At 41.9% G+C, this 21487-nt stretch overlaps 1 protein-coding gene across 7 annotated transcripts in view; it reads left to right on the top strand.

The window, feature by feature from the left end:
* ANKRD28 (ankyrin repeat domain 28) overlaps positions 1–9444 on the top strand; it is a 188408-nt gene extending 178964 nt beyond the window's left edge. For all 7 annotated transcript variants that reach the window (XM_037061341.1, XM_037061337.1, XM_037061340.1 and 4 more), the window contains 5 exons: positions 662–807; positions 1429–1511; positions 1954–2036; positions 3188–3279; positions 7589–9444. In XM_037061341.1, coding sequence (XP_036917236.1) covers positions 662–807; positions 1429–1511; positions 1954–2036; positions 3188–3279; positions 7589–7875 — 691 coding nt within the window. In that variant the 3' untranslated portion in view covers positions 7876–9444. The remainder of the gene's footprint in view (positions 1–661; positions 808–1428; positions 1512–1953; positions 2037–3187; positions 3280–7588) is intronic.
* Positions 9445–21487: the final 12043 nt, after the last annotated feature.

Below are 21487 nucleotides of genomic sequence, written 5' to 3'. Positions count from 1 at the left end.
AGGAAATTGTTTTACTCTCCATAGAAAAAAATTTTAGCTTCTACACTAATGTGGAAGAATTTATAGATTACCCATTACTAATTAAAAGTTTATTTTTATATTTGTAAGTATAAAGCATGATAAAATCTTAATTATGTCCTCATTATAAAAGACATTTCTATTATTTTTGGCCAGTTTTTCCTGTTTTTAAAACTTGTAAAATATAAATGTTTTCCTTTTTTTTAAAGAGGTATGTTTGTTACCAAGTGACTCTTATTAATAAAGTAATGTTGATAAGGTAGTTAACATTTTTCTATAAAGAAAGAAAAGCTGGAAGAAAGTCCAACAGTTTTAATAGATGGCAGTATTTGGGTCAGGATTTATTTCAGAATCTCCTTTAATGATATAACATTTGTTTAGTAGTTGTATAAGTTATCCTTATTTATATTTAATTAACGGTATTTTAAATTACCATAAAAACAAATTTTAGTAAATTTCATTCAATTTATATCTGGGCAGTGCTTTTATAGCCTGATCTGTAAACCCCTGAAAATTACTTGTGATAAATTAAGGAATGATTTTGTCTAGAGTATATATGACACAGAGAAGTCTTAGAAGTTTAGAGTGTATGTGACACAGAGTGTATATGACACAGGAGTCTTTTACTGTCTCTGCACTGCAGAACACCTCTCCATGCAGCCGCCTTCACAGACCACGTAGAGTGTTTACAGCTGCTGCTCAGCCATAACGCTCAAGTCAACTCGGTGGACTCTTCTGGGAAGACACCTCTCATGATGGCTGCGGAAAATGGACAGACGAACACAGTTGGTAAAGAGACTGATTAAGGCTTTTATTATTCTAAGTATTTATATTGCTTATGTAGAACTTAGATCTCAAGCCTGCTGACTGTAGTTCACTGACTTTTCCACTGCTCTTCCCACCGCTCCTGAGATTTAAAACCCTTTACATGCCCCCCCCCCACATTTTATTTAGGGCCACAATGTTTTCATTTGCGCTTACTGAGGCCGTAGTCAGCTTCCACAAGGCGTGTGAGGTGGCGGCTCAGAGCACCGGCGCTGGGCCCCGGTGACTGAGTGTGAGTCCTATGCCTGCCGACAGAGTGGCCTCACACCTTGGTTTTTATAAAGTGAGAAAAATAACAGTGCCCACTTGGTAGTGTCATCGTGAGAATTAGAAAGATATTATTATTCCAGAGCACTTAAAACAGTTTTTGAAATTTAGTTAGCACTCACAATAGAAATGTTAGTTTCTGTTGTTAGTGTCTTTGACTTACGACCAGTAAAACAATGTATATGTATGTTTTATATTGCAATATTTTTCTTGCACTTAAGTTTTGGGTAGAGGTATATTTTTGCTTTGTATCTTTATTTTCTCTACAGTGAGTTAGTAGTGAATAACCATAAGAATTGATGCAATTTTTCCTCCCAGAGATGCTGGTTAGCAGTGCCAGTGCAGATCTGACTTTACAGGACAACAGTAAGAACACCGCCCTCCATTTGGCTTGCAGCAAGGTATGTACACATTATGGGGGTATGTTTTCATTGTTAATGTCAGCAGTCGCACTTACAGTTTTTCCACTTCACTAAACTGGACAGAGCTAGGAACAGACCTCTCTAATGATCCCTCACAACATTTCTTTAAAAAAAGTACTGACAGGTTAGGCACCATGGTGGATGAAAGTCTCCAGTAAGCCAAGTAAGTTTTAGAGCATCAGTCTAAACATCATTATCTTCTTTCACATAATTATTCTTTAAATATTCTTGTCCTCTAATTTTAAATATTCTTGTCCCCTCCCCCCAGTCTCATTCCATACTTAGATAAGGCCAAGAAAATTCATGGTGTGTATATATGGTGATAGACATACTATGTGCACTAAGGTTGGAGTATATTGAGTGTATAAATTTATCTTTAATGGTGCCCAAATTTTTTAAGAGTTATTTTCCATAACTTTAGGGTCATGAAAATAGTGCCTTGTTAATACTGGAAAAGATAACAGATAGAAACCTCATCAATGCAACCAATGCAGCCTTGCAAACGTAAGTACTCTGTGTCTAGTATAAACCTGGTGACCTGTAATTATTAAAATGATCAGAGGGTTTTTCCCTAACATGGGACCATTGAAATCAGTCTCATTCACAGTGTTCATAATCGACAAAACTCATTTCTATAATCATAACAAAAGGCATATTACTGAAAAAGCTTTTGAACTTGAAACTTTATTATTGAAAATAATGTGGTTTGCAGCCCTGGCTGGTGTATCTCAGTGGATTGAGCGTGAACCTGCGAACGAGAGGATCGCAGTTCGATTCCCAGTCAGGGCACATGCCTGGGTTGCAGGCCAGTTCCCGGCAGGGGACACATGAGAAGCAACCATACATTGATATTTCTCTCCCTCTCGCCTTCCCTTCCCCTCTAAAGATAAATAAATAAAAATTTTAAAAAAGAAGAATGTGGTTTTCTCAATTCAATTTTATGGAGGAAAGTAATACTTGTACAGTGTGTTTTATGGAAGCACAAGAGTAATGCATTATTTGATACTAGCAGTAAATGAGGTAAAAAAAATTTTAATGTCTCTGTAAGCTAAAGAGATTTCAAAAAGAATCAAGTTCTTAAAGAATCAAGCATCCAGGCTGTAGGTGACTGTTAGATCTTAAATTGACATCTTCCATTGTCCTCTCCCAGTTTTCACTTGCTGTGATGCTCTTTCCTGTTCACATATCAGTTAGATAGATCCCTTGAGGGTCAAAAAATGAGTTATGGAATCTGTAAATTGTTTTCAAGGCCTATTGGGATTGTGCTGTCGCAATTTACAGTTTTTATTGTATGTTCTGTTCTACCTGTTTGCCAACCTCATTTCTTAAAGCAACAACTTAGAATGCTGTTTAGTTGGTAAAGTCATTTTAAACATAATCTTAGAAGGAAACTAACAGAAAGGTTTAATAAAGGCAGCATCTTGGTAATGTGGCCCGATGCTAAGCTTATGCACAGTGACAAGTAACAGTGTACTTGCACATGGGTTCTGCTGTCCCCTGTGCCCGTCATCATTGCTATTAGGACTAGGTGCCTCACGTGGTAGTGTGTACATTTGTGTGCACGCGCGCGCGCATGCACGGGCATGCATATATGTACATATACCATTTCCCCCCCCCCCCAGACCTCTGNAACCATTTCCCCCCCCCCCCCCCAGACCTCTGCATGTTGCTGCCCGGAATGGGCTCACAATGGTGGTTCAAGAACTTTTGGGGAAAGGAGCAAGTGTGCTTGCAGTCGATGAAAACGGTAAGTAGGTTCTGTATCTTCTTTACTTAACTGTGTCTCTCTAGGAGCTTTTATCTTTTGATGGTCCATATTTGAAGTAAAGTAAACTTGGATATCGTTTATTGGTTGAAGAGGAGAGCAAAATTAACATTGAATGGCAAAGGAAACGGGCAAGAGAAACGAGAGAAGCTCATTTAAGAGATTAACTGATTTCATGTATCTGTTAAACCAGAATTAGTGTTTGTTATAATTGCCAGGTTCTTACCTAAAGCTCATATTCCCACTCATGTGCTAGATTGTGTCCCCTTCTGCCTACCTGAGATGATCACTGTAGCAGTTCTTCACTTTTGTGTCCTATAATAAGCATTTTTTGTTGGAATGTTCCTAGATTATTCTCATCAGTATACAAACATCATTTCTCTGACCCTAAGAAAATCTCATTAATCCCACTACTCCTACCAGCTACTGCCTTATGTGTCTGTTCTTCTTTGCAGCAAAATTACTCAAGAGTGAACTCTCCTGCCCTTCCCAATTCTTCTCTCATCTCATTCCCTCTGAAGTCCCCTGTAGTCAGACTTTGCCGCACTACACAGCAGAACTGTTCTTGCCATGCTCATGGGTGATCTCCACAGTGCTGAGCGTCAGTTCTTAGTTCTTGTTTTACTGAATATGTCAGAACTTGGGACAAATAATTATTTTTTTCAAAAATAGGAATGAGGATTTTAACATGGAATTTAAATATACACATTAATGAGGGAGTAACTGGGGATGGGAAGGTTGCAGTCTTCCATAGCAGGTCTAATATTTCTCCCAAATAATCTTCATATTTTCTTATATGCCACTCGCTGCTGCTTGGATAAGCTGGTGCAGATCACTGTGGGGCAGGATAAGAGGGAGAGTCATAGTATCTGTGGTTAGGTGAACCCAGTCTCCATTCACAGGTACCTGGCTCCTTGAGTTGATAACTAGGTGAGGGTGTGCAACTTGCTATTCGGATGGTCACATTGATTAACCAGGATTCCCTTGGAACTGAAAACTGGTTTTTTATCCATTTTCTTTTATTGAGATATAACTCACATGCAACATGATAGTAGTTTCAGGTATAGTCTTTGTCTTTGGTAAACTTTCTTCACTTGGCTTTCAGGTCTCAAGACTTCCTTGGTTTTCCTCCTATATTACTAATTATTCTTAATCTATTTTGCCAAGTCTCTCCCTCTTTTGCACAACTTCTTAATTTTAGAGGACTCTGGGACTCAGTCCCTGGCTCTTTCTGCTTTCCTATGTACACTCACTCCTTAGGTGATCTCATCCAGGCCCTTGGTTCCTAACTACTGTGCTGAGAAGCCTTAACTTTGTATCTCCAGCCCTTCTTATGGTCTCCATGTTCGTAGATCAGCAGTGTAACAGACAGTACCCTGTGGATCTCTGCTAAATAACTCAAACCTAGTATGTCCAGAACTGAACTGCTAATCCTTTCTAACTGCCCCCTGCCAAGCCTGCTGTCCCCACAGCCATCCTGATCCCAGGTGATGACAGTTCCCAACCTTGTAGTTGCTCAGGGCTCAAACCTGCAGTCATCATTAACTTCTGTCTCTTACACCCAGTGTATAATCCATCAACATACACCATTGATCCACCTCCAAAGTATGTACAAAATATGCTCACTCTTTTCTCCTCCACTCCTACCACCCTGGCCTGGATCCCTTTTTAAAAAGTGTGAAAAGATACTAGTCCTTTGAATCTGTTCCTTTTTAATCCTTATAATGATCTACAAAGTCCTACATAATTGGTTTGCTGCCCTGTACCTCTTTGAGCTCACCTCCCACTTCTCCCTGCTCTGCCACGCCAGCCCCTTCACACCACGGATGTACACGCATCGTGATCTTTGTTCTGACTGCTCCCTCTGCCTGGAACACTCTGTCCCTAAGAGTCTTTGACTAAATCCCTCACCTGTTTGCAGTCTTAGTTCAAATGTCATCTTCTCAGTGAAGCTTATCCTAACTACCCTATTTATACTACTCCCGCTGCATGTACCTACCACCACATTCTTGGTCCTTGTTAACCTGCTCTACTCGTTCCTTTTTCTTTTTTCCATAGAGCTTATCTTCTAACACAGTGATTTTTCAACCAGTGTGCTGCAAGAATTTTTAAAATGTGCAGACCCTGACTATTTTTAGTCAGGGCCATTGACCTCCTTTCCCTTAGATTGTCAAATTAAAAAATAGCAACAGTCAACACAGCAGTAGCAATCTGGTGTGAATGAATCAAAACTATACCTTTTTTTTGTCAGATTGGCAAAAAACTTAACACATATTTTTTGGTGTACTGTAGAATTTAGTAATTCATGTATGTGTGCCATGGGAGAAAAAGGCTGGAAATCGCTGCTGTAACCTGTTTGTATACAGTTGACTTTTTCTGCATCAATAGTGCGTCTTCCCCATCAGAGTGAATATAAACTCCCTGCGAGCCGGGATTCTCTGTCAGTGAACGTGTTCTGAGCTCTCAGAGGACCCACCCCACTGGGCATAGTGGGGCTCAGAATACTTGTTGGATGAGTCTTGTGCCAAGCACAGTGCTGAGCTCTAGAAACACAATGTCAATGAGGCAGACTGCTTCCTGGGACGGAGACCAGTGTCAGCGGCGTCACAGTGCACTCCATGTCACTCAGGCGGCGGCGTCTGTGTGGGACACTGTCCGAGCCTGTGAGGGAGCATTCAGACCCTTCTTTGTAGGATCGGGGAAGGCATCCCAAGATAATGACTCCTAAGCCAAAACCCGAAGGACAGGGAAAAGTGAGGCGAGAATTTTCTAAAGAGAGAGAGTAGCATACTTAGAGATAAGACACAGACTGTTGTAAATACCAAGTTATACTGGTATAACTTGGTATACCAGTATAAGAACAAGTTTCTTTAATCAGGTGGCGTTAGGAAGATAGCAATAACTCTGGGGAGAGCAAGATTAGACTGGGAAAACAAGTTACCAGTTCTAGGGGAGAGAAGACTATAGCCAGAATTAAGGTAGAGTTTAGAGATGAAACAAGGTCAATGTTTCTCAAGGTCTTAGGATGGGTTCTCACTGGGATTGGTGAGAAAAGAAGTCTCACACCACCCAGCTCGCAGAGCTGTGTGGGTGGAGATGCCATTGTCTAAGGCGGTAATGTAGGAGGAAGAGCTAGGTTTGCTCAGGGACTTGAGAAAAAGTTCCGTGGAAACTCCCAAGTCACTATAATTAGATATCTGGAGCTCAAAAGCAAGAGCTAGGTTGGACATAGGTATCTGGGAATCATTAGTATATGTAGTCATGAAGTCTGTAGCCGTGGTTAATATTATCCACTGGAATAAGTTCAGAATCACTTCTCTTTAAAAGAAACTCATTATTGGCAAATTACATTTCTGGAAATACAGCAACTATATAGATTCAAATGAGCCTAAAATTAAAATGCTAATTACCTATATAGGATATTTGACCAATGAGGCTCTGAATCAACAACTATATGAAAGTTTTTATTGATCGTTTTTAAGATTCTATATACTAAATAATAGGGGAAACCATGTCTAGATGTGTGACAACAAATGAAGCCATAGACTCAAACCTGAAGACAGTTGCTGCTAAAGTCCCATATAGGATCACACGGTGTGCTCACCAGCTTCTCCCCCGCTCCGTCCTCAAAACTGGATCTTGTAGCAACCTCGGTGCCAAATGTCTCCTTACTCAGTTATATTGATAACTTTGTGGTGCCTTAGGGCTGACTCTCTTCTGCCAAAGAAAGGGATAGTTACAAAGGAAACATTTGTTTTGACTTAGGAGTTTTAAAAGTTCACCTGTTTAGTTGACCTGTTTTTTCTGGAATGGACTGTGACCCTCAAAGAAAAGTTGAAAACGACAGTGTCAGTTCATTCAACACATCTCTTCTGAGCTGATGGCCTCATTCATGAATCTGTCTCATTTAGATTCCCCAGCATATAAGCGCTTAACTCTTACATAACTTAAAATTAATGGTAGGAATGTCCCATCATTCTGAAGGAAGGTTATGAAACTCTTTTCTGTGGGTTCAGATGGGTACAGACAAGCTGTGAGATCTTGGGGAGATCATCCATTTCAGGGCCTCGGTTTCCCATAATGTAGTCTTGTAAGGTCTCCTACCCTAGACGTCTGGCTTTTCTCTTTTTCTACTTCTTAGAATTTTCTGAATCATTTTAATTAACCAATTTATTATAAAGCAAGTAATTGAAAATATATGTAAAGATGAAAGTCTTTGGGCTTGTTTCCTTATCTTAGTGAAATGAGTCTCAGGATGTTTAATTTTTAAAATTTTATCTTTTAATTCTAGGTTATACCCCAGCTTTGGCCTGTGCTCCCAATAAGGATGTGGCTGACTGCCTAGCTCTCATTTTGGCCACCATGATGCCTGTCTCATCAAGTAGCCCTTTATCATCCCTGACATTCAATGCTATTAATCGTTACACCAACACCTCAAAAACGGTCAGCTTTGAAGCCTTGCCCATCATGCGGAATGAACCTAGCTCCTATTGCAGTTTCAACAACATCGGTGGGGAACAGGAGTACTTGTACACTGACGTGGATGAGCTCAATGACTCTGATTCAGAGACCTACTAAGAGCTGAGCCAGTGGTCTTGAGGCGAGAGTTCTGACACTGATGCTTCAGACTGTGCTTTTTCAGGGAAAAGGCGCTTTTTTATTCACGTAGAAGTTCAACCTAAGAGGAAAGATCACAGAGTGAGCGAATATAAGAAATGTGATGACATTAGGAAGAAGCATTTTAAAGGCAAGTTTTGCAAAAGGAACTTCTAAAGTCTTGAAATAGACTTGACCAGAGGAAAACACTGCTGTTAGATTGCTTTGTGGAATTGTTTTATTTGGTTTTGCAGTGCCAGGAGTAATTTGGGACACTGTGCACCGTGATCTGCTTACACAAGCAACACTATTATAAAAGAAGAGATGAGGACACTACATTTAAATGTTATCAATAGAACTACAACTAAATTTGAGGGCAATAACAGTTTGGTACAGTAGGCATTGTGTGCACAGAAAATTGCCAAAGGACCAAATGATCTGAAGGTGTTTTAATGGGATGCCATTTTGTGGGGACTGGAGTGGGTGAAATGAGACCTTATCTAAACCAAACTTTAATATTTCTGAAATGAAGCTGAGATTTGGTTTTAAATGCTTGATTTTTTTTTTTGGAAGAAAACATCTGAAAGCCTTCGAATCCTGTATAAACATGAGAGAAAGCAGATGTATTTTTACATTTTTTTCTTTTACATAAAAATTTTAAAATCCAGGTTTTATAATGTTAGAATTGAAAACCAGCTGACTGAGTCTAGTCAGGGTGGAAACACTTAAGATGCAGACATGAGATAGGTTGGGGTCAGGCTGTTGCTCAGTTTGGAAAGTTTGGGTTTTAAATTTAACTATTTTTGTTTGGAAATGTAAAGAATTCCCTAGAACACTGCAGAAAATCAGAATTAGATGATTTCCACCCCATTGCAGTTAGGTGGGTCCTGGGGAGTTTTCAGTCAGCCTCACTGCTCTGGGTGGTGCCCCCGCCACGGACCGGGGGCTCCTGTTGTTACTGTTGCATGAAGAATCAAACCCCGTTACTGACAAATCAATGTGATCAGATCTCTTCGAGATTATTTGCATATTGGACAAGATCTAAAATACTGAAATCTTTAGGTCCTATGCAGAGTTGGGGGACAGAAGCAATTGCCTGCCAAATTGGAAGACCACCTTTTAAGATAACAGAGAGAGACAGGGGAGAAGGCTGACATTCAGGCTTTTAAATAACAATTTACATGGTTCTGCTTTTCCTCTAACTGTCACTTTCCCAGTGAGAATGATGTCACACTGTAGAGGATTGTTCGGGTCTAGGTAAAGTTCCATAGATTTCCACAAAATGATACCCAATTTTATTTTATCCTTTTTGTATTGTAAAACTGGAAACTTTATGACATTGTAAATTATCAGCTGGTTTTTCTGAATATAAAGTGTGAAAACACAGAACAGTATTTTGATCTATTTGATAATTTTGTGGGTTTTTTGAAGAATTAATAATGAGCATGTACATAGAAATAGTGACTGCTTGAATACTGTATTTACTTGCACTCTTTCAGTACATCAAGATTCCTGTATATTTTAGAGTATAATAAAACACAGATGTGAGTTGTATTTAACGAATAATGTATTTGTATCTGTGCATATTCCCTAAAAATCTATAAAGTTTCTAGGGCATTGACTACTAGATTTTAAGCATTTTTTCTAAAATATTTACAGAAATTATAAATGTAATCCTCCATCTTTCCTTTATAATATAAAAAAGTCATAAAAGATCCTTCCTAATTATTAGTGGTAGGAAGGTGAATATGCATTTTAAAGACAGCAGGTTACATTTTCTACTGTACCTTTTGAAAAAAGGAAAAACTCAAGAAGATTCTAAAAGTATACATATGTGTGCTTTCTCTTTCCTTTTAGGAATTCTCTTCTGAATTCCCTGAGGGAATTTTCTAGAATCTCAGAATTGAAAGAGACCTGAGGTTCATCCAGTCTAACCTCTTAACAAATGCAAGAGCCCCTTCTACAAGGGTGACCTTTCCACCTTGAACACTTCAGTGACTCTACCTCGCCAAGCAGTCCCTTCAGTTGTTGGGCAGCTCTAACTGTTAGAAAGGCCTTCCTTAGATGGAGCTGAAGCCTCCCTCCTGGCGACTTCCGTCCTTGGGCCGGGTCTGCCCTCCGAGAGAACACTGAGAACGTTGAAAGGCTGAATCTCGTGCTCTCTGCCGTGTCTTCTCTTTCACAGGCTGTTTGACTCATCTGCGCTGATTTCCAGAAGGATTCATTAGACGCTCTGTTAGGTTTTCCACATCTATTGAAATCCAAGGTGTAGCTATAAAGTAACAAGCTGTTTTTAATTTATCCTCACACATACCAGAACTGAGATCGTGCATCGCTTTGTGTAAATGATGCAATCACTGAAAATGTTTGTGCGGTGGTTCTTTGGATTGTTTGTCCACCCAGAAAATGACTTGTGTTGTTGCTCTGGGATGGCATTTTGCCACAGTCTGTGTCCCAGCTCCATGAGCCACTTCCTTTGGAGTGTGCCTGCCGAGGGGAACCCAAACCAAGTCAGGACTCGCCAGCATTGCTGTTGTCGGGGTTGGTCCTTGGACTCCTTGGATGAATGAACACAGCACCACAGTGAGTTCCTTTATAGTTACACCTTCCATGTCAAAAGCATTTGTGTCCTGCTCTGTAGTGGTTTTAAATCCCCAACAGACCAGAAAAGCCTATTTGCTTTTTTAACTTCTGCATGAAAGATGACATCTGAAATATCTGATGTGTATTTTCATAAAACCAGCTTCTGCTCTTGAACTACTTTGGGGGAAGTGGTGGTTAAATAGCAAATGGCCTCCTTTAACAAGACATTCAGATCAAACAGTGCCATTTAGTTCAGGAGATCTCTACGTGTAGCTGTCAATTTGGGGTTTAATTTGGCTTATATTGGAAACTTTTAAATAAAAGTTTTTTAATTCAATAAGTGTCTTTCTTTTTTACATGCCAACTTCTTTTATCTTTGAATGTCTAATTAGTGTTCTGTTATAACTAATTCTTTAAAAACTTGACATTTCAATAAAGCTGTTTCGGAATTTAGATGAACCTATCTAAATGGGTTTTTCATTCATATATATATATATACATACATATACACAGAACATGTATTTATCACTTGCCTGCCATATGCTTGAGACTGGGAATGGGCCAAAAGCGAGCCTAGAAATTGGGGTCCTGCCTTTTAGGAGCTCACAAATCATGGGAAGTGTAATGAAGTACTTTCTCCTCCCGTATACCTGGAAGGAGAAAGTGTAACTAGAGTAAAGATGACCTGCGAGGGGAGTTCAGAGAACAGCCAGATCCCTTCGGGAAGCGAGGTCTGAACCGGCTTCATAGGAGAGGTGGCACGTAGGCTTTAGCAAACATTCAGGCCTTTGGCTAACATTTCTTGCATACATACTCCGCACCAAGCACTTTTTTCAATACTGGACCTATACGAGGGATGTGATAAAGCGTATAAAGCCTCTGCCTTCAAGAAACTCATATTTTAGGGAGACAGACAAGAAAAATTAGCTATCTGAGATTTAACGTAGCAGGAATTGGGAGGGTGTTCGGGGTAAAAGAATACCTTGCCCATTTATGCACTAGGGGATTGCTGAAAATGTTTGATATGAGACACCGTATAATTTTGCTGAAAAAGTGGGAGAATGTTGAAGTAACAAAGTAGTAAAGGATAGAAGTACGCTAATCCATGAAAGCAAATCTGAGAGTTCTCTTGAGGTTAAGCCAAGAAAAGAGTTTATGCTTTTGTCTGTTTTTTGTTGTTTTATTGGTCAAGTTAACCCAAGAATCGTTTGTCATGTGAAGACAGAGGATCTAGGTTGATTGACCGTGTCTCCTGGACGCCTGCTGGCTCAGCCACCCCCAGTCCATAGCATGTGACTTGCTTTGCCTTCAGCCAAAGTGGAAGCTGGCGCAACACTTGGGGTTGGACAGGTCAGCACTAAGCTCTGAAGCTTGGTCTTTGTGCTGATGTAATAGTCGGCCGCCTCCCAACTTGGGAAGGTGGCTCATTGCTGGTACCCAAAGGAACAGCAGGTGCTGCTGAGGAATTTTGCCTCAGACCGTGTAGAAGAAACCGCATTTTTTTAATAGTGACCATAAATCTGTCACTTGATGTCCCTCTTATGTAACCTGGTTTGGGTGCTCATGTCTACCACTAAGGTGGCAGGACCCAGGAGGCATGAGAGAAAAGTTCATTGTTCTAATATTATGGTAAATGCCAAAGTCTAAGAGAATATGAATGGAGAGAATTCAAGGAAAAGGGGTTTCTGGAAAAGACCTTTGCCCCTCACATGCACATTCCAGTGCGTGTGTTAGGGACACGGGAAGGAAAGGCACCAGTTGCCTGCAGTGAGGTGACCAATAAGAATAGGACCTAAGACACCACAAATGGTCAAATAGCTTTTGCCAAGTGATGTCAGTAAAAATGGCAGAGCACAGACCTCTAAATCTTGGTAAGGATGGTGACCTTTGCGACATTTTAACTTGTTGTGTTCTCCCAGCTCTGCGGTAGCCTTGACAACGAACAGCTGACATTCCTGGCGTGCCCTAATAGCCACCAGAGGGAACGAAGCAAACCTAGAGATCTTTCAAAGCTTCGTTCTCAAAGAATTAGCATTATTATATCACCATCTGGAAAGCATCATCCACCATGAGTATCCCTTAGGAATATGGATTCAGAAATCATCAAAAAACACTATCAAACAATCTATCACCACATAATTATTTATCCCAGGATTAAGTGGGATTTATCCCAGGAATACAAGATAGTTTCAACATACAAAACTAAGTTGATGTGATACACTGTCAACACGGTAAAGGAAAGGAAATGCTTGATTATTGATGGAGAAAATGCATCAGACAAAACTCAACACCCTTTCACGATGAAAACAGCACTAGGAATAAAAGAAAACTCAATCTGATAAACAGCATCTGTGGAAAGCTCGCAGCTAACAACGTACTTAATGATGAACGACCCGAAGTTTTCCCTGTAAGATCGGGAACAAGACCAGGCTGTCCACTCTTACCGCGTTTACCCAGCATTGTGCCGGATGGAGGGTCTACCCAGCATTGTGCCGGACGGAGGGTCTAGCCTGAATACTCATGGTAAAGAAGAGATACATTGAAAAAGGAAGAAGTTTAACATGTTTGTAGATGACATACTCATATATATTGAAAATCCTGGAGTAGGGGTGTCAAACTCATTTTCACCAGGGGCCACATCCGCCTCACAGTTGCCTTCAGAGGGCTGAATGTAATTTTCAGACTATAAATGTAACTACTCCTTAACTAGGGGTAAGGAGCTCGGGACTGCTGGTGGGGAGACACAAGGTGGAGGGCCAGAATTGGCCTGTGGGCCTTGTGTTCGCCACCTGTGTCCCAAAGGATCCACCAAAACAGTTCAGCGAGGTTGCTGGATGCAAGATCGATATATAAAATGAATTGTATTTTTTTACACTTGCAATGGACAATCGAAAAATAAAATTAACAAAATCATTTATCATAGCATCTCCCAAAAACCCTTGGGAATAAATTTAACAAATCAAGTATAAAATTTGTACATGAAAACTACAAAACATGACTGAAAGAAGACCAAAATAGATGTCCTGTGTTCATGAATTGGAAAACTTAATATCATCTAAGTGACAGTATTCCCTAAGTTGCTCTATAAATTGAATGCATTGCCTATTCAAAATCCCACTGCCTTTTTGGCGGAAATTGACAAGCTGACCCTAGAATTCCTGCGGGCCTGCAAAGGACCCGGAATAAATAGCCTGGACAGTTTTAATAAGAAAACAAAGAGGACTCATGCTTCCCAGTTTCTAAACTTACCGCCAAGCTATAGCCATCAGGATAGTGTCCTTTCTTAAGGACCGATGTACAGTTCAGTGGAATAGAACTGAGTTAGAAATAAACCCACACGTCTTCTGGTCAATAGATTTCAACTGGTACCGGAACAATACAATGGGGAAAGAATAGTCTTTCCATGCATTGGGGCAGCTAGGTGTTCACATGCAAAAGAATGAACTTGGACCCCTGAGCACAACATATGAAAACTAACTTTGAATGGATCATAGACCTAAATGCGAGAGCTGAAACTCAAACACTTAGAAGAAAACGTAGCTGTAAATCTGTGAGCTTGGGTTAGATACTTTTTATGCCTAAAGAACAAGCAACCAAAGGTAAATTGGTAAAGGTAAATTTTGACTTTATCAAAATTAAAAACTTGTCTACCAAAAGACACTATCAAAAAAGCGAAAAGACAACAGAATGGAGAAAATGTTTACAAATCAAATGTCTGTTAAGAGTCTAATAGCCAGAGTATACAAAGAACTACAATAATGAAGAGACTAACAATTCCATTTTTAAAATTGGTATAGAATTGTAATAATTTCTTTAAAGAAGATATGCAGATGGCCAAAGAGCGCTTGAAAAGATGTTCTATATAATTAGCCATCAAAGAAATGCAAATCAAAAATGATGAGAAGCCACAGCCACCAGGATGGCTATAATTAAGAAAATAGTAAGCATTAGCAAGAATTTGGAGAAATGTAAACCCTCACACATTGCTGATAGCGACATAAAAAGACACAGCTCCCTTGGAAAATACTTGGCGGCCCCTCAAATAAACCTAGATTGACCATCCAGCCCAGCAATTGCAGTCCTACATGTAGACCCATGGAATTGCAAACACGTGTCAACAAAAACTTTGCCTGGATGTCCACAGAAGCATTCTTCATAATAGCAAAAAGGTAGAAACGAACCAATCTCCATCAACTGATGAATAGATAACCAAAACCTGCTATATCCACACAAGGAAATATTATTCAACCATAAAAAGGAATGAAGTACATGCTACACTCAGATGAACCTTGAAAACATTATGCTAAGTAAAAGGCAGCCGGAACAAAAGGCCACCTCTCGTACGATTCCATTTATACAAAATGTTCAGCCCTGGCTGGTGTGGCTCTGGATTGAGCGCTGGCCTGTGAACCAGATCACTGGGTTGATTCCCCCCCCCCCGCCCAGTCAGGGCACACACCTGTGCTGCAGGCCAGGTGCCCAGTTTGGGGCTGTGAGATGTTTCTCTCCCAGAAGCATGTTTCTCCACCTCTCTCCCTCCCCCTCTCTCTGAAAATAAAATCTTTTTTAAAATAAAATGTATAGTAGAGGTACATCCACAGAGATAGAAAGTGTATTAGAGGCTGCCAAAGGAGGAGAGGAGGGACCGGGAAAGCGGCTGCTCTTGGTTATGGGGTTTCTTCTGGGGACAAGGACACGCTCTAAAGGTAGATGGGGATGATGGCTGCATGACTGTGAATATACTCAACGCCATGGATTTGTACACTGCAAAGCGGTGAGTTTTATGATAGTTAAATACAGCTCAGGAAAGTGGGAAAGCAGTTACGACATTTGAGGTTACTGGAAACCTGAATACTGAGTAATCGGCCACGTTAAGGAAGTTTTGTTCATTTCTTCTGGGTGTGATACTGATCATGTGGTTGTGCCTTTAAAAGTAGTCCCTTGAGAGATAAGGAAGTATTTACAAATGGAATGCGGATGATGTCTGAAATTCGCTTCAAATAACATGAGGCTTTGCATCCAAAACTGGTGAACTTGCACCTCATGCTCAGGGCCGTGAAAGGTAACCAAGTGGCCCCTGAAATTAGACTTGTCTTGCACTTTGTTAATAGAACGGGCCCAGGGTCGTACCTGGTTTGTGGCATTTCATTCACCTACTTACCCATCTCACAAACTGGATCTAGGGGATAAGAGGGTCAGAGCTAAAGAAATTATGGTGAAATTAAAGTATTTCATAAGTACCTTGAGTGTGAATGAAACAGGTAAAATGTTCCCAAACATGGCTCCCTCGAGTCAAGCCCTTCCAGAACTAAGGCACTTATCAATCAGTAGCTATGCAGTGACGGTCCAGGAACTAGCCTGAGTTCTTTGTAGCTCCGTTTTCAGACCTAAAGCCACACCACAAACCAGAAATACCTGGTTGGGAACGCCCCCCTTCCTGCACCCCCAACACTGGTAAGTGCTGCACAGTCCCAGAATGCTTCACTTCCTGACACGTACCCGGACATCAGTGCTCCCAAAAAAGGGAGAAGAGGGCTGTTCCCTTTTAACCCTGATTGGTTAACCCTGATTGGTTAACTCCAGCAACTTCTATGTTCTCAAGTAGTAAACCCCCACCCCCACCCCAGCGACACATCTGGGACTGCATCCCAGTGTTCTCGCCCTCTGGGGAGCCTCAATAAATCTGCCTTTGCTTTTATCAGTTCCCTGGTCTAAATTCTTTTATATCAGGAGATAAGAACCCAAACTCGTTAGTGACATTTATGCTGTTCTGGGCGCTGGTCCTCTAGACGAGAGTGGATGTTTTTGTGATTGTGGCTCTTAAAAAGGCAACAGCTGAAATAGTTTTCTAAAAACTCGAGTCCTTATATAGAAACATTTTATACACATGCATTTTTAATTAGAAAAATAATGTCTCAGCCCTGGCCAAGTAGCTCAGTTGGTTAGAGCATCATCCTGATACACCAAGGCTGTGGGTTTGATCCCCAGCCAGGGAACATACAAGAATTAGCAGTGAAGGCATAAATTGGAACAACAAATCGGTCTCTCTCTCTCTGTCTTAAGTCAACCAATAAATAAAAATGTTCCAAAATGATGTTTTAATGTTTCAAAATGGTGTGGTTCAGTGGATTGAGCGAGGGCCTTCGAACCAGAAGGTTACTGGTTCAATTCCCAGTCAGAGCACATGCCTGGGTTGCAGGCCAGGTCCCCAGTTAGGAGTGTGTGAGGGGCAACTGATCAATGTATCTCTCACACGTTGCTTTTTCTCCCTCTCTTTCTCCTTCCCTTCCCCTCTCTCTAAAAGTAAATTTTTTAAAAAACCTTTAAAAATGGCAAATATTAATTGGATCTAAAATCTTCAGCAATTTTCCCCATATACCCATTCAACAGCCTTCCCTATCTGTACTACCTCTTTTGTTTCCTTCTCACAATGTTAGACAATTATTACTTTACACTGCCTCCAAATTTCAATGGTCATGAAGAACAAAGAATTATAAAAGTAGATGTAAACCTATTACATATTTACCATTTCAAGGGAGACCTATGGTGGAAAAATTCAGTTTTATTCAGTCATGTTTTGCTTACAGAACTGAATTAATAAGAATTACTATTGAGTAAAGAAAGCATATGTCAGTTTCACATCAACTGTATACAGTGACATTTTCTTATTACCAAGTAATACATTATAGTAAAAAATTTAGAAAGATGAGCAAAAAGGATAAAACAAAACCATCCATCATCTCACCACTAAGAGATCATAAGAAACACTGAAAGTGGTTTTATTTTTCTAACTCTATAACTATGAATATGAGCCATGTTTTCTAAATGGGGTTATTAGCATGTTTGTAACTTGTTTTTTTTTTACTTGCTATATTTAAGTTTTTTCCATGTCAACATATTGTATATAAATACAAAATAAATGTATGTGGTGTTTAACAGCTTCCTAGTGTTGAAGGTGCCCTTTACCTTTATAACCTTCATTCAAGCACCTACTTACGAGAATAGATGCTGAGAAGCTTGCTCAGTCTCAGCCCCAGTGGAAGTTACCAACTGCAGAAAGGGGCCAACACACAGAATCCCACTCGCTTAGCAGAAGGCAGCAGGGCTGCGAGGTCAAATTCATGGCCTTCGGAGACAGGCAGGTCTGCCTCAGTGACTTGAGGCAAAATGCACGATGTCTCTGAGGTCTCCTCAGTCTGTCAAACGCAGGCGAAGCATTCTGTGGTCTCAGTGAAGATCTGGTGAGTTGACAGCTGCCAAGTATTTAGAGGAAGGGGGATGACACATGGTAGACGCTCCGAAAGCCATCCGCGTGCACACACACCGCCTGGGTTGCACGCCGGGCTCACACACAGCGGACGGCCTCGGGCCAGCTGTTCAGCCTTGGTATGTGACGTGGGGGCAATACAGCTATCTCAGAACCCTTGGGAAGGTCACACGTTACTGTAACCGGCGCTGGGAAGCACTCAGTAAGTACAAACTGATGTCAATATAGCAGCTTCCTTTGAGTTAGAATTAAAATTAGCACACGGATTCATATTTTTTTTTGCTTTAGTCTCTCACTTTAAAAAAATTTTTATCGTTCATTTACAGTTGTCCCGCCTTCTTCCCCATAGCTCTCCCCTACTCCACCCCCTTCCCCCATTCAATTCCCCCCCATTGTCCTTTGTTTGCCCTTTCTCCTTCCTTCTTTAGCCTTTTAATTGTTTATTACTCAAAAAAGCATTTTTTAAATTTAGATTCCCAGCTATGCGTGTGCCTTCAACACTTTGCCCGCGATTTTCTACTCCTCGCTAAGGAAAGAAGTTCAGCCTGCTCCTGTCAGGGACGCGCTAGACACACTCGGCCCCCAGGGCCCTGCTGACCTGGGCACTGGCACTTTAGGTCTCAGAGCACCAACTCCCCGAAGTCGGCCTGGGGACACGCGGCGCGCACATTTCGGTGCCTTCCCCACCTTCTTGGTAAAACGGTAAACGGTTCCGTCCCCAGGGCTCGGGGCAGCCTGGTTTCATTAGAGGCTGCACTGCACGAGGGCCTGTGGTGGGGCGACAAACGCCAGACCACTGGGAGGGCGTGAATGCACCACCAGAAGGGCCGCCCACAGCCTCTTTGACGCCCCTCCCACCAGTGGCGGGGGGTGGGGGTCTGTGTTCCCTCCCCCGCACTGTAGGCGGGCTCTGTAGCAACTCACCAATGGCAGACGCAGAAGTGCCACGTGCCGGTCCCTGGCCCCAACCAGCCGGAACTGGCAGCGTCCCGCCCAGTCTCATTCTCTCTGGAAAGCGGGAGGCAGATTGGGTGTCTTCTGACTCTGCCAAGACCCTTGTGCTGGAAGAGCACGTGCAGAGGCCCAGCGGGCCTCACCAGCGGCCCCCGCCCCGTGCTGGCCGGGTTCCTGACCCACAAACCCCGGAGCAGACTAAAATGGTCATTTCAAGTCATTGAGTTTCAGAGTAGTTCCCCGTTACTTAGCAATAGATCATCACAACACTGATTCTGAAAATCAGAACGTTAAACAAGCTGAGAAGGGGTGGGGAGCCTCCAGCCACGGGGAGAGATGATTCATGTTACACGTTCTGTTTTACAGCGTTCTATAAAAAGAGCTTCCCTGTCTGCGTGGACACTGTTTACTTCCTTATTTACTAGTAGAAAGAACTGAGGGGAAAGAATGAGCGTCTCCAAAGAGGTTTGGGCTAAAACCATCTTACCGAGACAGGACCACAGGCCTACCAGCGGCAGGCGGGCGGTGCTCCAGGCCTCACAGCGCGGGAGGAGAGGCCTCACCCAAGGATTCTCAAGGCTGTGTTTTAAAATTGCTTCTAGCCCTGGCTGATGTAGCTCAGTGGATTGAGCGCGGGCCTGCAGACGGGAGGGTTGCATTTGGATTCCTAGTCAAGTCACATGCCTGGGTTGCAGGCCAGTTCCCAGCAAGGGACACACGAAAGGCAACCATGCATTGATATTTCTCTCCCTCTCTCCTTCCCTTCCCCTCTAAAGATAAGTAAATAAATAATTTTTAAAAAATGAAATTGCTTCTTAACTTTTTGTTTTGTTTGTTGTTGCGCTGTGACAGTTGTCCACGTTACACAACATACATTGCCCTTCTGAAGAAAGGTCTGAAACAGAATTTGACAGGGGCCAGAGATGGGACGGGGGACAAATTGTGGCACATTAATCATAACACAATGAAAGTCTTCATCCTTTTCAGACTCATTCATAATGCCAAAATAATGGCTATTCTTCTATCTTTGTCTCTATATTCCAACCCATGATTATCCTCCCATGCATTGTACCCCAGCACCTTAACACTCAGTGTAAATGGAATGCACATGACGATCCCCAGACGTATTCTTCTCTGCTTTTTGTTTTGTTTTGTTTTGTAATCAGGAAACAAAGAACATACAACTGTTCTTTGAAAACATGTTTTTACAAAAAAAAAAGGCTTTCTGTAAGGGTTTCCCCCCCTTTTTGTGATGTGTCTAATAGTCTTTTAAAAACGGATGCAAGGGGGGTGGGCAGGTGGAAGTGAGAGAGAGGGTATGGGGGGGATAAATAGTAATGAAAAAAAGTAAGTAAAGGTATTTAAAAAATAAAATTTTAAAGAAGAATGCAAAACTACATTAGAAAATGTTACGTTTAAAATGAATAGTCCCAAGGAATGCCTTTTCCCCCTTAAATTGCTATTTACTCATTTTAGTATAAATTTTATAAATTATTTTTTCATGAATTGCTATTTATTGTGGTCCCTTGGTGTGTCCTCACGACTGGTCCTGAGGTGTGACTGACTTCGGAGGAAGCGGGGCTCCTGGAACCTGGCCAGCAGGCGCCAGAGGAACCACTTTAATCCACAACGCCTGCCCCCCCTCCCCCCCTCTTAACACCCTCAAAACACTTCCCCTGCCAACACAACCTCCCGCCGCAGCCCGAGGCCAGCACGCAGAGGCCGGCCTCCCTTTCTGATCTCAGGGCTCCCTCACTCGCCAGTGTGGCCACCCCGGCCTTTTTCAGTGTATAACTGTTCAGTTCTTCAAATGACACACTTCTACGTTTGATATAAATCAGTTCTGGCTATCATTTGCTGCATAACGAATTACCTCAACACTTACTGACTTAAAACAACAATCAGTTATTTTGCTCAGGAATCTGCAATTTGGGCCATGCAAGGGAGGGGAGGCTTGTCCCTGCCCTACAGGCCCCAGCTGGGACAGTAGTCCACCGCAGGGCTGTGGGACCTGCATCAGCTGGGGGCCCAACTGGGCTGAGGGTCAGGGGCCTCCATTCTCTCCACGTGGGTTCCCAGGGCGAAAGCCCCGAGAGAGAGCCAACGGGAGCGGTATTGTCAACCCTGACCTAGCTCTGTAAGTCACACAGTGTCACCTCTGCTGCATCTCTGGTCACTGAGGCAGTCACAAAGCCCTGCGCAAGGTCAAAGGAAGGGCATAGACCCCACCTCTTGATGGGGACTAGCAAAGCTTTGGAAGAGTAGATGTAACTGGAAAGATCGTTGCTGCCATTTTTGGAAATGCAGTCTGCCACAAACATCCGTCACTGGGGTAGGTGTGTGTGTGTGTGTCCTGTCTACATGCGCACGAGGGAATAAGCTCTCTCTAAAGGTTACAGTCTCCTCTTATGTGAGCCTGCCTACTCCACGATTTCCCGTAGAGGACTTTACACAAAGCTAATGCTTAATTATAACCTAGTTTTATATGAGTTGGAAGATATCCACAGTTGAATCAACAATTTTTAAAAAACTAGAACCCCTAGAAAATATCTTAAAACTTCCTGTACATAATTTTCTCTGTCTTGGATTATCCTGGCATCCCTCCGAACCCTGCGGTTTTCCAGACAGTGGTGTGAATTCCAACCACCACGGTGCAGCCCTCAGAGAGCACGCAGACTACAGATTGTTTACACTTCCGGTAGGTATATTTAGAGTGTGAAAACGAGAGAGGCACGTCTGTGCTTCAGTGGAGCAGTGTCTCCAGTTGACACCTCAGGGCCCTACGGCAAT

The sequence above is a fragment of the Sturnira hondurensis genome, unplaced genomic scaffold (assembly GCF_014824575.4).
Source record: "Sturnira hondurensis isolate 20B ecotype Veracruz unplaced genomic scaffold, ASM1482457v3 Scaffold0013299, whole genome shotgun sequence".
Taxonomy (NCBI): Eukaryota; Metazoa; Chordata; class Mammalia; order Chiroptera; family Phyllostomidae; genus Sturnira; species Sturnira hondurensis.
The sequence above is the reverse complement of the archived record's forward strand: the minus strand, read 5'-3'. Positions and strand labels throughout refer to the sequence as shown.